The 15,669-nt window shown below is 41.5% G+C and overlaps 1 protein-coding gene across 8 annotated transcripts in view; it reads right to left on the bottom strand.

Annotated features, from left to right (window-relative positions):
* The window catches only part of EXOC2 (exocyst complex component 2), a 78,900-nt gene that overhangs the window by 7,934 nt on the left and 55,297 nt on the right, over window positions 1-15,669 (bottom strand). For 4 of the 8 annotated variants that reach the window (XM_083449338.1, XM_083449340.1, XM_083449339.1 and 1 more), the window contains exon 24: window positions 294-349. In XM_083449338.1, coding sequence (XP_083305464.1) covers window positions 294-349 — 56 coding nt within the window. Of the gene's footprint in view, window positions 1-293; window positions 350-11,983; window positions 12,017-12,441; window positions 12,465-12,922; window positions 13,034-15,322; window positions 15,472-15,669 lie in introns of those variants that run through there. The other 4 variants (XM_083449344.1, XM_083449345.1, XM_083449343.1 and 1 more) reach the window with 4 other exon arrangements.

Genomic DNA, 15,669 nt, shown 5'->3' on the forward strand with positions numbered 1-15,669 from the left:
TCCAGTGTCATGCCAGTCTCAAAAAGGAGTGCTCCTATTCTATCCAATCAGGTCTTCTTCTTCTGCCTCTCTCTAAAATATGGTTGAAGTGCTATTGTCAAAGTCCACCAAAGGCCAGGGCCTGCTCACAAGTCACAAACTGAATACCAACAGAGCAAAGTCCAGGCTAATATTTATTTGGAATGATTTTCTGGCACTGAAAAAGGCCTGCTTTTCTTGAACTTCTAATTCCACTGATATGTTTTGGTTTAAACACATCGACATTCATCATAGATAGTCTGAAAGAGCCTTACCTCGGCATGCACAGCAATGATGTGAACTAAGGCTTCCTTCAGATAGTTCCTGACACCTGTAATTAAAAAAATATATACAACAAAATAGTTGGTGATTTTCATTCTGTTATGCTGAAATATCACTTGACATGCCATGCAGGCCTTTTTATCCTGTAACAGGTACAACGTTGACTACAATACCAGCATACAGAAAATGAAAACTTCTCCCAACCACACCACTAAAATCTATTTCCTTTTTGAAAGTGAAATGGAGAAAGGCACATTTCCTTACACAAAAGGTTAAAGAAGCCAGAAGTTCCTAGTCTCGTCTGACATCCCTTGTTCCCCCCTCTTCAAAATAGCATCAAGGGGTGGTTATTGCTTTTTTGGTCATTCTTTCAAATACTATTCAATAAAAGGCAGCTTTCATCTGCGATTGTCTTATTAAATAGATCTTGCCATTATTAAAGAGAAATATGAGCTTGGAAAACAGGATTGCAGAAATCGCTGGCAATAACAACCATCTCATTTCTGTGCTGGTGGCTTCAAATGTAACTCATGACAAAGGCTGAGCAGACAACTGCGATCAAACAGCCCAAAAATCTTGTGGCACTAAGTACAGTGAAATCAAGCTAAAAAGAAAGGCCATGAAATTTTCAGCATTTATTTCAACAGAACCAATATTTTACTTGTTACCAATAAATATAAAGAAAAAGCTTATAAACCACTTTGAGCTTTCTAAAGACAGGCAATCCGTTTTATAAGTAAATAAAATATTGAAACAAACAGGATGTGTGTGTGTTAACATAGTAAATATATTTATTCACATTTGCTTATACTGTACATATATTTCTGTAGCTCTGTTGTGAATATTTTAAACTGAGTTTGGTGAAATGCATAGAGCGCGCATGGGTTTGTTTAGCATTCAAATGGTTCTTTACAATGGAGGGAGATAAGCCAAGTTTAGAATGAGAAAAATAAAACGTGCTACAATAACGTCAGTGATGGCTTATAAATAGAACGGAAAGATATAATTCTGGGGAAAGCAGAAACTAAGATGAACTGTGAATCAGTTAGTCTTTAATTACAGTCATATGACCTGTTCAAATGCAGAGCACAATTGACAAGGAAGAGAAGCAAGAATATTGTACTATTTGTTCCATTTAGGTAACACAGTCAACTAGCTGATCTAGACATGCACTTAGTAATATATAGGACCTTGTCTGATAAACATCTCATAACCGGTCTTTCATCTGGTTGTCCGAGTAAACTAAATCAAAATTTAAAAAGCTGAATTATATTTTTAAAAGCCAAAATCACTGGTGCAACAATGGTCGGAGCCACACCCTGAGGGACCCCTAAGTCGTCTTCTTCTTTGGTGATCACTCGTAGCTGAGTAAGATTGTCTTCCATAAACACGGTTTTAACAATGAGTCCATAAGTGACTGTGGAGGCCAATTCTGGACCCACACATCCTTCCACAGTGGGGACATTGGTTCCCGGGCGGGAGTTGATCATGGTGTGGATTTGCCAAGTGTGCCTTCCTCTTAGCACGTTTCTCCCTTGCATTCTGAGTTCGAGTGTCTTCAAAGTCCATGACACCTTTGGTAAAGGCTGTTCTCCAACTGGAGCGCTCACAGGCAAGTGTTTCCCAGTTGTCGGTGTTTTTAGATTTGCTTTGAGACAGTCTTTAAACTTATTTTGCTGACCACCAGCATTACGCTTTCCGTTTTTAAGTTTGGAATAGAGTAGTTGCTTTGGAAGACGATAATCAGGCACCCGCACAACATGACCAGTCCAATGAAGCTGATGTTGAAGAATCATCACTTCAACACTGGTGATCTTTGCTTCATCCAGTACACTGATATTAGTTGGCCTATCTTCCCAAGTGATGTGTAAGATTTTTCAGAGACACCATTGATGACAGCATCCTTTCTGCCTTCTTATTTTAAAAAGCATTTTATATGCTGGAGGCTCCTGACTGCGCAAACACATAGTTACAGGTGCTCATTATATTATCTTTAACTGCAACAAAACCTATTGTTTAACCATGGTAAAGAAACCCCAATGTATTCCCGTAGGCACAATGGTACAGTACTATGATTTAAGCTAAGCCTGGAAGACCATTTTGTACTGATAGAACTAAGAAATGAGTAAAAATCTGAAGTAGGCTCCACAGAATAGTTGTAGGAACAAAATCACATTGCATAAAAGGCTGGAAGTTTTATTATTTGAAGTGAGTGCCTGGTTAGGGCACAGAGAAGGAATGCTCTCTCAAGCTTTGTGTTCTTCGCTGTGCTCTGAGGTATCAGAAATGGGTTATTGGGTGAGACGGATTTATGTTAGAAGGTTAATTAAAGTTTCTCTTGCAGCCCCCATCCTAAGCACGGGACTATTGGAGGCAGTCTGGGAGTGTAAGAACTTTTCCTCTAATAATTCCAGCAAATTACCACCTTCAATTGCCAAAACACATCTAACAGAAACCTGGGATGAATTCAAAGAGGGCATGAACTTCAAACGCTATAACCCCCTCCAGAACAAAGAGCTCAAAGAATGGAGTTAAATGCTGCCAAGAGAGCAGGAAAAGCAAGAATTCTTTTTCAACTCAATTTCCCTGTATGTTAAGCTCTTTGAGGTTTGCCCAGTCTGAAGATATGATGAACAACGCTGGCTGAATTAGGAAGTGCAACCTGCACTTCCCTTTGACAAGAGATCCGCAGTTTACCCACACATCCAAGACCAAAACCCCTCAAACCACTTTGAAAAGTGAAATAGCACTGCTTGCCAATTTGCAAAAGACCTATGTTTTATTCAAACGCACTGAGTTATGGGTGCTTCAGGGGCAGAAGAGCCCTTTCTGCCTATCCTAGTCTGGTTGGGAGCTGTGTGCTGGCATGTACAGCTTCTGAAGGGAAAAATAAAAACCTTCTCCAATTCTCTTTCAACTAGCCTCAGGTATAAACTCCTGAAGCCTGGTTCACTTTGTGGCCTTCTGTACCCAGACCATGGCATGAGCGTTACACCATACCCTCCAAGATTTCTATGAGGAAAGTCTATGTCAAATTTGTGTGGTCCAAATCTGTCTCATATATACAGCTCATGAAATGCACATCATACATGTGGCAGGGTGTGATTTTTATTTTTTTTAGCACCACCCATAAAACTGGAATACCACACTGCTGGGAGCACAAAGACCTCATGAGCTGAAAGTCCCAAGCAGAAGTCCCGTCCAGAGCTGAAATGGAGGAGGAAAGTGACATTTTGTGGCATCACAGTACCTCTTGAGGCACTTCCTGTGGTGTATTATTATTGTCACACTACTCTTCACGGCACTAAGAGCTCTAAAGCCACCTTGTCAATTTCATGTGATGGCTTACTTCTTACAGGTGGAGGCCTGCCAAATTTGATAAGATGTGTGAGGAACGCTGCATCAAGTTGCCCCTAGGTATGGCTTTCAGTTGGAGTGCTTCTTTCCTTTCCATTTCCCCAGTTCAGCAAAGATGACCGGTGATCACATTATGCTGTGAAAATGAGTCTTTCCATTCCCCGCCCCCAACAAAAGAAAATAAGAAAATAAACGGAAGTGGAGGCAACACACCTTGAGGTGCAGAAAAGGTGCTATTTCCTCAGAGTAGACCCCATGGAGATGAACGAACATGACTAAGTTAGATCAAATTCAACAGATTTGTTCTGAGTAAAACATAGTTGAATACCACTCATAACTAATGTGCAGGTCAGTGTAAAAACTTGTGACTATTGTGCATTGTGACATGGGTTTTTATCAAGTCTTCCTAACTGCCTTAGAAGAAAAGGAAGCCTTGTAAATCAAGTGGGTTTTTTTGTCAGTCGGTGATGAACAAGGTATTTCTGATGAAGGTGCAAGTTATAAAAACCATAACCTTCTAAATGTAAAGACAGACATAGGCAGCAGATCTGATGTCATGGTATTTGAGAGAACTGTCCCCACCCACAGGCCTTCTGACTCGTTTAGCAGAAGGTAGAAGTCTGACTGGGAAATTCCCCAGGGACACACAAAATAGACTGCTGTATTCGCCTGAGTAGGAAAATGGATGAGATAGAGAGAGAAGGGGGAAAACACACCTGATTCTTCACTAAGATACCACACTACTGGCTGGGCAGGTAGCATAGCATTACATTAGAATCGTCTTGTAGGTTCTGGCTAACATTCAACTATCCAGAACCCTTTTCTCAACCAGCCAGCCTCCTGACCCAGCCACAAGCAAAAATAAACTATTCATATGCAGCTTTTAGCAAAATCAAATTAAATCCCAGCATTTGAAAGAACAGCCCTGCAGGATCAAATCAATGCCCACCTCACCCAGCATCCTGTTCCCACAGTGGCCAAGGAGATGTCTATGGGATGTCTGCAGGCAGGACCTGAGTACAACAGCATTCTCCTCTGCCATGGGCACTGTATGGCTGTGCTGACTTTTTGGGTCTCCCAGTCTCCCAGTCTAAATGTTTAGTCATTTAGTTGAGTCCAACTCTTCGTGACCCTATGGACCAGAGCATGCCAGGCACTCCTGTCTTCCACTGCCTCCCGCAGTTTGGTCAAACTCACATTGGTAGCTTCGAGAACACTGTCCAACCATCTCGTCCTCTTCTCCTTGTGCCCTCTATCTTTCCCAACATCAGGGTCTTTTCCAGAGAGTCTTCTCTTCTCATGAGGTGGCCAAAGTATTGGAGCCTCAGCTTCACGATCTGTCTCCCAGTCTAGCATTTATTATTGTAGACATCAGGGCCATGACCTGGGCTGACCCGGGAAACAACTGACCTGACCCAGATCTGGCCATAAATCAATTTGGGGTGCAGAGCTAATGCTCTGTTTTTTTTTAAAGGGTGTTTTATTTAAAAAATGATTTACTCCTGCTTGGTGCTGGCCTGTAGCCAGCAGGACTGCATGCTCCATGGCTTTGCAAGCATCTTCCTTGCGGAGGAATCCATGCAGTAATTCTACATCGACTATTGAAGAGGAACAGCAGGAGTTCTCTGAAATATATACAAAAACAGAGCAGCAGCTCTTTGTAAACCACACTGGGATGTGGTGGTAAGGGTGCGTGGGCTTCAACAAGGTCACGTTTCCAGGGGCATTCAGTCTTGCCTGGTGGGGACTGAAGGCAGGATCTGCCCCAGGACCGTATCTTTCACTGCAATGCTGAGCAAAGGCAAAAGGGAATAGACTACTCCAAAGAACGCTTGAAGGATGACCCTGATCATGCCAGTGACTGTGCAATCATTCTAGCTCCAGTCAGCTGCTAGAAAACTGCAATGTGCAGGTCTTCCCTGCACAATGGGGGCACAAAATAGCCCTCACTAAACAGTTCCCCATGCCTGGGACACCCTTGCAAATTTGTGGCACTCTTGCCAACCAATGCTGGATCAGCCAAGGATTAAGGAGGAAGTTGGAGAAATGCCTCTAAACACGCATTGAAAGGATGAAAGAATAGTGAATGCTCAAGTGCACTTCAGCATTTAACATATGATTCAGATCCATAGTAATGATTGTGAGAACAGGGGCCAAGCATGTTCCAATCAAGTAAAGAGTAAGAGCATGTGATTTTCTGAAGTGTCAACAATTTCAACTGGTACAGCCTCTGGAAGTCAAAGAGGAAGCACTTTGTCAAATCTGAGGCTGTGATACTAACCTCACTGACGTCTTTGGCTGAAAGACCGCACTATAAAACCTTAAAAGGGTTTCTTTAAATTTCTTGGAAAATGGAACAATCAAAATCGGGATTTTATGAATATGCCAATTATTTGTAAACTGGTGCCACATGAATAAAACTAATAATTGCAATGTAAGGCCACTGCCTTCCATACTTATGCTCACAGACCCTTGATTATAATTTTGTTCCTCTTCCAAGAGAATAAACTTTCCAAGAGCAAAGGAAAAAGCAGATTTAGAGTGGCCATGTTTAGGTTGACCCTGACTGTAATTTAGAACTTGAACAACATGCACAGAAATCCAGAATGAAGAGGTTACAGTTTGCTTAAAATATTTACTGGAAGTGAATGGTGATCATCTGCATGAGGAAGGAAGTATTTTCTTCTATGAGCCATTTCCTGCTTTTAATGGAAACATTCCTCCACTGATCATAGCAGGATCTCAAGATGCTCTGCATCACTTTGCTTTGATATCATAGTAGCTAGAAAAATAAAATGTGAACATGTAGGCCAGCTCTGGAAAGTCTTTGGAGGGACTACCCACCACTTTAATCACATTTCCTGTTTTTAACTCCTTAATTCTAACGTAGTTGTAGCCTGACAAAAATAACTTGAAGAAAACAGTTGCTATAAATACCCTAGGGTTCTTTTCTCTCTCCTTGCTTTGAGCTTTTAAAAAAAGGGGGTTTTCACTGCTCTCCTGCAAGCAGAAAGGCTCCTACTTTGCACAAAAAGGTACTGAGTTCCTGCAGAGATCCCCAACCCCCCAGCACCACCTGTCACAAAGTTCTGGATGGTCCTCCAACAGGAAATGCAGGGAGAGCCTGTAAAAACCAACTTCCCGCTTCGGCCAGCACAAATCCTGCGGGAGGAATGCTACCTGCACACGTAGGCTGGATCTAACACTCTGATTTTGTGAGCACAAGCAACATTTCAATAGCAGGAATTGCTTTCTCAAGTAGACACCCAAGTGCAAACCATATGAGATGCAGGTTGCTGGCTGACGTCTACCAATGGCTAAGCCACTAGCATGGTTTAATCTGGGAATGGGTGCCATGATCTTTTGGGGCAAGAGGAGCTGGAGGACCCATCTCTCTTGATACGCACCTCTATGGAAGATGCAAAGAGCTTAACTATGCCTCTTTCCCCCCAATCTGGTGCCTCTATTCAATTTATTTAATGCTATCAGCAGTCTTCATTGGTTTGAAAGAGACAAACAAAGTTACTGAAATATCTACTTTACAACACCACTCTATAAGCAGAGAGTGCTTATTCATAAACATATCAGTAATAGGTACATCTTAATTTAAACCCACTTTTTTATTTTTAAAAAGGTGCCACCCACCAAAACAAAACAAAAAATAATGCTTTAGTGTTTGGGCATTTAATCCACTATTTCTTTTTATGAACATAAACCATCCACTGGGTGCAAGGTGTTATTTTCTCCAAACCCTCCCATCACTATGATTTTATAAAAAATTATATGAAAATCTTCAATACACAAACTAGCTGAAAAGTGATAGGTGCTTATAAATCCATAAAGCTGTTAGCTGTTGCCATAATAATAACCTGTCATAGCCTTTACAAGATGAAATGACAGCAATTTTGCAAATGAAGAATGGGCTTAGAGATATGCAATGTTTATGAATTTAGTTTGGTTGTCACTCAAACATTATGAATATTACTTTTTAGAAAAATAAGAAAATGAATCCATTGATCTGAAAAAGGACTTCATCTGGGGGAAAATGTCTGGAATGTGATGGAGATTACAGAAGCCTAATTCTCTCTGAAATACTTGTCTTCTCCTTGCATGGCCATAAAAATGCCAAAACCTTTGATGAGAGACAGAGGCTATAGTACATTGGGTTTGGGGCAAAAAAATTGGAAAAATTCAATATAGGCAACCAAGTCAGAATAGCTGGGTAACTGGGCAACCATTCTGTCCCTTTTATTGTGTTACGAGTTGTCTCTGAGAAATGAGAATCCTCAAGCAGCCTAGGCTTTCATTTGTTACATAACAACACCATTATCCACCCTTCAACCTAAGGTCCCAGAACAAGTTACAATTAAAATGGCAACATTAAAAACAGTTTAAAACAAATCACAATTGCAAAAGTAGGGCGGGTCTTAAAAATATACATCTCAAGTGCTAAAGACCAGAGTAAAGAGGTGTGTCTTCATCATTCACCCAAAACAGTATAGTGAAGTTGCCAGACGCACTTCTGTCGGGAGCTCCACAACTTAGGCACTGCCCCAGAGAATGCCCTTTCTGCAGCCAATCACAAGCCACAATTTGGTTTTCGAACGTTTTGGAAGTCGAACAGACTTTCGTAACAGATTCTGTTTGACTTCCAAGGTATGACTGTTCTTGATTCTGACCAAACTAAGCCTCCAAGGAGTATACACTTTGAGGATACACTTTCCGAGTTAATGCTAAATATATTACTTCTGGTAAATGAGCCCCCCAGCTGCTAGATCAGGGGTCAACAAACCTTTTCAGCAGGGGGCCGGTCCATTGTCCCTCAGACCTTGTGGGGGGCCAGACTATGTTTTTTTTTGGGGGGGGGGAATGAACAAATTCCTATGCCCCACAAATAACCCAGAGGTGCATTTTAAATAAAAGCACATATTCTACTCATGTAAAAACACCCAGAGATGCATTTTAAATAAAAGGACACATTCTACTCATGTAAAAACACGCTGATTCCCAGACCGTCTGCGGGCTGGATTGAGAAGGCAATTGGGCCGGATCGGGCCTTAGTTTGCCTGCCCATGCGCTAGAGGATTGTGAAAATTTGTACCTCAGGCTATTTAGACTTGTCTACCCAGGTACTGAAACCAAAGGGACACATTAGTTGCCCAATGTGAAATATATTTGGCATTATTTTCAGCTCTACCACCCCACTAAAAGATATAACTTGGGGTTCAAGGTTACCCGTTTGCCAATAATAATACTAATTTCTGTTACAATCTGCTTCCAGAACTTGTGTACACAGTTACATCTGCCAGTATGTTCCTTGTACCTTACAAGCCTGCTAGCTTAAGGGGGAAATAGCTACTACAATTTGTGGTAGTCAGATCAGGGTTAAAAACCTGTGGTGGACCACTTTCAAATTAATCTCCCTAACATTAGCAGACATAGACTCAAAGGGGCAAATGGACCAAGGAGTTCGAGCTGGCATGCCACACATGGTTCCTCACCTCTCTTCTATTCTCGCAACAACCCAGTGAAGCAGGTTAGGCCAGTCACTATCTCTCAGCCTAATGTCATCCAGTGAGGCTTCTAATTGACTTGAGCCCTGGTCTTCCCAGTACTAGCTCAAACCACACCGCTACACTGGATGCTATGATTCAGAACAGACAGAAGGAAATACTTATTCATATAGGGCATAATTAAACTATGAAATTTCCTACCACACCAGGTAGTGAGGGTCACCCAACTTAGACAGCCTTAAAAGAGTATAGGAGGAATTTGTGGGGGGATAAGATCATCAATGGTTACTAGTCCAGGACAGTGGCATAGCGTGGGGGGGGGCGGGGGGGGGCGGCCGCACCGGGTGCAACATCTGGGGGGTAGGGTTAGGGGGCGCAAATCCATGGGTTAGGGGGCGCAAATTACTTGCCTTGCCCCGGGTGCTGACAACCCACGCTACGCCACTGGTCCAGGATCAGAGGAGGAGGCCTCTGAATGCTAGTTGCTCAGAAGCAATCATTGGTGAGGGCTATTCCTCTCATGCCCTGGGGTTCTCATAGGCATCTTGATGGCCACTGTGAAAAACTGGATGCTTCATTTGTTCCTTTGTAACAAAATCACTAGGACCAAATACATGCTACTGCTGCTGAACACTCAGGACTATTTATCATTGGATGTGGGTGTGTGTTTGAAGACCCAACACAAATGTTAAAAGATCAGTTCCTGGTACAGGACAAGAACTGGATTAATTAAAAACCAGTGGGTTTCTAGGTATTAGGTGAATAGAGATATTTAAAACACAGAATAAAGGCTTAGGACATCCCAAGATCTGAACAAACATGAATTAGGGTTTTTTTTTAAAGGTGGACTTTTGTAAACCACTTCGAATTTCTGCAAACTGCCTACGGATTTGCTCACAATCGCATGGTATATACCTGTTGTGAAACAAAGTAATACAGACGGTGACAAGGATACTGTTTGTGCTGCTGAAATTGTGAATTCCATATGCACAATGTCAAACACTCTGCCACTGCATGCAAACTATACAGTGTAACAGACACATATATGAGTATATGTCAAAACTCTATTTACTCTTCTATTTCAGAAAAGTAATGGGAAGATCATGGGAGCCAGGAATGCATGTAAGCAAATACATGTACATACTTGCTGCATAAGAGGCTGCATCACAAGCACAAGTGGAATATATATGCGCCCAATAGATTGTCCCACACAGGACGTATGTGGTGTGCGGGATCACAACAATTCAAAGGAACTGCAGTGGCTCAATCTCAAGAGTGCACACATGTATTTCCAGTCCAAAGGGGATTGTCTGCATGGAATCACATGCGCAAGGAATCGTGGGAAAGAGAGAACTGGGCCATGGGAGTTTATGTGTTCTGTGTGCATTAATGGGTTCAGTTATTTACAGCACAATCCTAATCAGGTTTACCCAGGTTTACTATTGAATTAAAGGAGGCTTACTCCCAGGTAAGTAGGGTTAGGATTGCAGCCTCAGTTTTTGCAGTCAAATTGTAATACCCATCTTTGTCTCAAGACTGCTGCATGCATTAAAGTCTGTGCAAACATTGGCAGCCTATTAAGATCTCATTATGCATGTTCAGATATTATGCTTCCTGAAAAGAATGTCATCTCTCAATGTGTTTGAAGATTTTAATAGCGAGCCCAATGAGATGCAAACAATTAATTAAATGCCACAAGTTAATAAGACAAAATTGCAGTTTAGAAGGATTGAACTGGCAAACTTGGATAAAAATGGGATACTTTTACACCCTATGTGCTACATGGTTTCTAAGTAGCTTCCTATTTACTCCACTCAGAGGGAAACTACAAAACTTTCCTAGTACACACCTTTAAATGTTTTTAGCAGTTCACGCTTCATTTTCTACTTCCAAAGAATCATCATCAAAATGAACCATAATCTTATATACTTGGGAGAGTGGCAGAATGGAAAGTGATTTGTTTTTTTAGTGTGAGCTATGGCACTCAGCTCAAAATTCAACATTTGGAACTTATCTAACCTTATGAATGAAGTAAAGAACTGGAAAGCTGAAGATTTTTCACAGTTCAAAGTTAGGGGTTTAATAATTCTGAATCACTCCAAGCTACAGAACAAGTCCAGAGCTCTAATCTCATCCAAACATTAATAAAATTGTGAAGTGTTTCATTAAATTGAAATTGCTAAGCAGAGTGTAGAGAAATTTTAAAATAATGAAATGTTTGCTATTACAATGGCCCTGCTATACTGGTTAATGGATCATTCGATCTCCCAATATTACAGCTTGGCTCCAGACTAAGGTTTACATTCAATTCACCAGCCAAGGTTTTTTTAAACCTAAAACTCCACCAAAAAAATTATGGATCGAAAAACATTATGTTGAAAGCTACTAAAGTCACGTGTTGGGGGGAAAAACCCCAAAACAAGCCAAGTTCTTTTCCTGTTGCCCACCAATAAACAGTTTTCATAGTTTAACTTACTGGTGAACCCAACTCTGTAAACTGAAGAGTACCTGAGAATACTCTGATGTAGTAAAGGAGTTCACTGCTATGATTGTGCTTCAATACAAAGATTCAAACAGTTCATTTTATTTCTTTATTTATGGGGGGAAAAGTCAAGCTTAGCAATCTCTTCAAGGTAGCCCATCCAGAAAAAAAAGTAATCGCCTACAGGTAAATTGTTAATTTTATTTATTTGCATCTATATCTCACCTCTGCTTCCCAGAAGGTCAGGGTGCTATTGTCTCTGGTCAACCAGGTTTTGCAGCTGTGCAATACTCCCTGCTCTGCTACAAAATCTTTTTGACTCAACTTGCCTGCAGGTCTTCAGATTCTATGCATCATAATCATCCTACAAGCTAGGAGGTGGGATGGGGAAGAGCTGCATGGACTATTGTATTGGGTAAAAAGGTAAAGGTAAAGGACCCCTGGACGGCTAAGTCTAGTCAAAGGTGACTATGGGGTTGTGGCGCTCATCTCACTTTCAGGCCGAGGGAGCCGACGTTTGTCCACAGACAGCTTTCCTGGTCATGTAGCCAGCACTAAACCGTGTCTGGTGCAATGGAACACTGTGACAAACCAGAGTGCGTGGAAATGCCATTTATCTTCCTGCCACAGTGGTACCTATTTATGTACTCACACTGGCATGCTTTCGGACTGCTAGGTTGGCAGGAGCTGGGACAGAGCAACGGGAGCTAACCTCATCGCGGTGATTCGAACCGCCAACTTTCTGATTGGCAAGCCCATGAGGCTCAGTGGTTTAGACCACAGCACCGCCCGCATCCCTACTATTATTCTATCTGGCAGGGTAGAAAGCAATGAGAAAATATGTGGGCCAAGATCACATAGGGGAAGTCTATGATACTGGACCTGACCTGTACGTTTTATCCTTTTCATCCCATAAAACCCTTTTGAATTATATACCCTACACAAGGAATCTAACAAAGGGACAATATGAATGGACTCTGTGTCCTTCCTATGACAATATGACTGGTATTGATGAACTGAAGATATGTACAAACTCACTACACATGAACAAGTTGAATACAAACACAGACTTGCCATGGACAAATTTAACAATATTTGGAATTCATTTTTATAAATACCATATTAGGTTAAGGTCTGGTTAGCTACAGTAACAATTTCCCCTCTTTTTTTGGTAATGTACACAGTATCTTTTTCTGTTTTGTTTTCTTCATGGGTACTATTTCTTCTTTCTTCTTTTTGTGTCTTTTCTTACCCTGTGCACTTGTAATTTTGTACTTTTTGTTTTTCAATAAAGAATATAAAATAAAATAAAAACCATGGTGAAGTGTTTAGTCAATACCTGGAAGGTAAATATACATCCCTGGGCCCATGCAACTGCCTGCTAATAAAAGCAAGGGTTATATATTTACACAACATTTTAAATCTTAAATAGAAGGGTTTAAACAACCAGTATTATATTAGCATACATAATGAAAGAAGGAACATAAGTTCCAAATAAACATGACCTCAAAATGAAAGAATATTATATTCTGACTTCTTTTCTTACTCATCACCTCTCAAAAATTTCTGAGTTATGGTGGTTAAGCTTAGTATATTTTTTGTGCGCAGGGGATTGCCATATGACCATAATTTCACCATCTTTGCCCACTATTGATCCTGGATATTGAGAAACTGTTGAGATGGCAGTGAGGTGGAGCTTGGTTTGGGAGAAAGCAATGCCCCTTGCACTACAAGTATGTTCATATGATTTGTGAGACTTCATAGTAAAGCATTGTGTTCCTTTCTGTGGGTGCCAGGGTTGCTTGGCCGCATGCCATTAGCAAGCTGCACATGCAATGGTATAGTTATGCCACTGCTCTGTGCATCCCTGAGCCACCAGGACTCATACTGACTGGCTGGCCCTAAGCAGAATCAGTGCCAAATGGATCTGAGCAGAAAGACTTGTTCTTAGGTTCCTCCTCACCTACAACCGTTTCAACCATTTATGGTTCTGTCTCTCTTGTGGATACAGCACCAAACCCATCTGGCCTTGGGCAAGTCACCAGTTATCACATTCTCAGTCTGTAAAATGAAAATTATAATGGCATCCCACATACATAGAGTTGCTGGGATGGCAAAACTCGTGCACATTTTAAGTTGCTTTTAAAGTGTTTTCCTCTTGCTGCGATTTCTGATGCTCGCCCTCGCTTTCTCTGCTGCTACATTCCCTTGCCCCCATCCCAGCCTCTCTCCATTGCATGGCTTTTTCAGTACTTTGCCTCCTGCCTCCTGTCTGGATCACCCCCTCCTCCTCCTCTGGACCCTCTTCCTTTCCTTCCCTCTTCCCCTCTGCCAGGATCCATCTCCTTCTTCCATTCTCTGCCTTTCTCTGCTTTCCAGACTCCTCCCTACCTCAGAGGGCTTCCATAGAGCTTTGGAAAAGCAGTGCCAGGGCTGCGGAAGCATCCAAGAGCCCTTACACTGCCTTCTCAAAATCAGGCAAGCTATGAGAAGGTGGCAGGGTCTACCCCCCCCCCCTCAAAAATGCAAAAAAAAAGAAACCCTCAACAACTCTGTCCAGATTTTCACTTTCAGAAATATGGCAACCCTACACAATTCTATATTTACGGGATTAAATCCCCCTCTCCTGTCCACAGAAATCTTATCAGTGGAAAGGTGCAAGGGGTACCCTTTTAAGGATGAGATTTGGTGGCAATGAAAGCTCAAATGCCCAGTAAACCCAATTTAAATGACAGGTACAGGAGTTGTAAAGTTCAGGGTACCCTGTTGTGTCAAGTTTCTAAAACAAAGTGTTGGCTCAGTGACAGGCACTAAACCATCCATCTTGCCATCCCTTGCCTAGCACCTCTGGGTATGTTGTCTGTCAGAGCAAAACCACATATTATTCAAGAACGACTGCAACGCGTTCTACATGGGGCTACCTTGTAGAAGGTAACTTGGAAACTACAATTAATCCAGAATGCAGCTGCTAGACTGATGACTAGGAGTGGCCGCCGGGACCACATAACACTGGTCCTAAAAGATCTACATTGGCTTGCAGTATGTTTCCAAGCACAATTCAAAATGTTGGTGTTGGGTTTTTTTCTGTATTTTTGTTGGAAGCTGCCCAGAGTGGCTGGGGCGACCCACTCAGAAGGGTGGGGTATACAAACCAACCAACCAACCAACATTATTATTTCTGATTCTAAATCTCTTGGTAACAGTTAGAGCAACAGTGGCATGTCACTGGAAGTCGATGGCCATACCAATGTGTGCATAAGGGACTCTGGGACAAACATCACTATGGAGAACAAACTTGCACATCAAATTTCTTATGAAAAAGGAGACACAAATCAGATCCTACTGGATTAACTAGGTAACTGATCAGCTGCCATTTGGCTCCTTCTCTCTCTCAACTGCATCCATCCTCGCCTTTCTGAACCTTTTGCAATCAAGCTGGTCATTCCTAAACAACTTAAAGGATTGATGCCACAGTTTCCAAGTTTCTCTCTTTTGTCTCCATTACTTTTTCCTTTGGGGGTCTTCACTTTTAGACTGAAAACCAGAGGGCAGGGACAGTCTTGTTCTTAATCTGTTCACAGTGCTTAGTAATTATAGGCAAGTGAGAAATAACAACTCCTTATCACAGATCACAAATTTACTATTGGAATGAACTCATCTTACAACTTACTGAAATAGTCACATAAGTCTGTCCAAGAACTCCTGCTAACCGTATGACAACTTTTACCCCTATTCTTCTGTCCTCCCTTTTGCTTTCCAGTATGTTGATTCCCTCGATACCTGATTGCATCAGATTTTGTATACCGATCTGAAAACTGTCTATAAGTAAAAGGGGGGAAATAGCTATGTGGTATTTTAAAACACTAACACATTTCTGACATAAAATTTCATAGGTAAAAGCTACTTCAGCAGGGGTAATATCCTAAAGAGAGAAAAAAGGTTTCCCCGAAGACGTCTCAAGTAATAAATACTTTTACTTTAAGTCTTTCAGACTTTGGTGTCTATAAGGACTTCATT

This window comes from Podarcis tiliguerta (assembly GCF_965153285.1).
Source record: "Podarcis tiliguerta genome assembly, chromosome: 7".
NCBI lineage: Eukaryota > Metazoa > Chordata > Lepidosauria > Squamata > Lacertidae > Podarcis > Podarcis tiliguerta.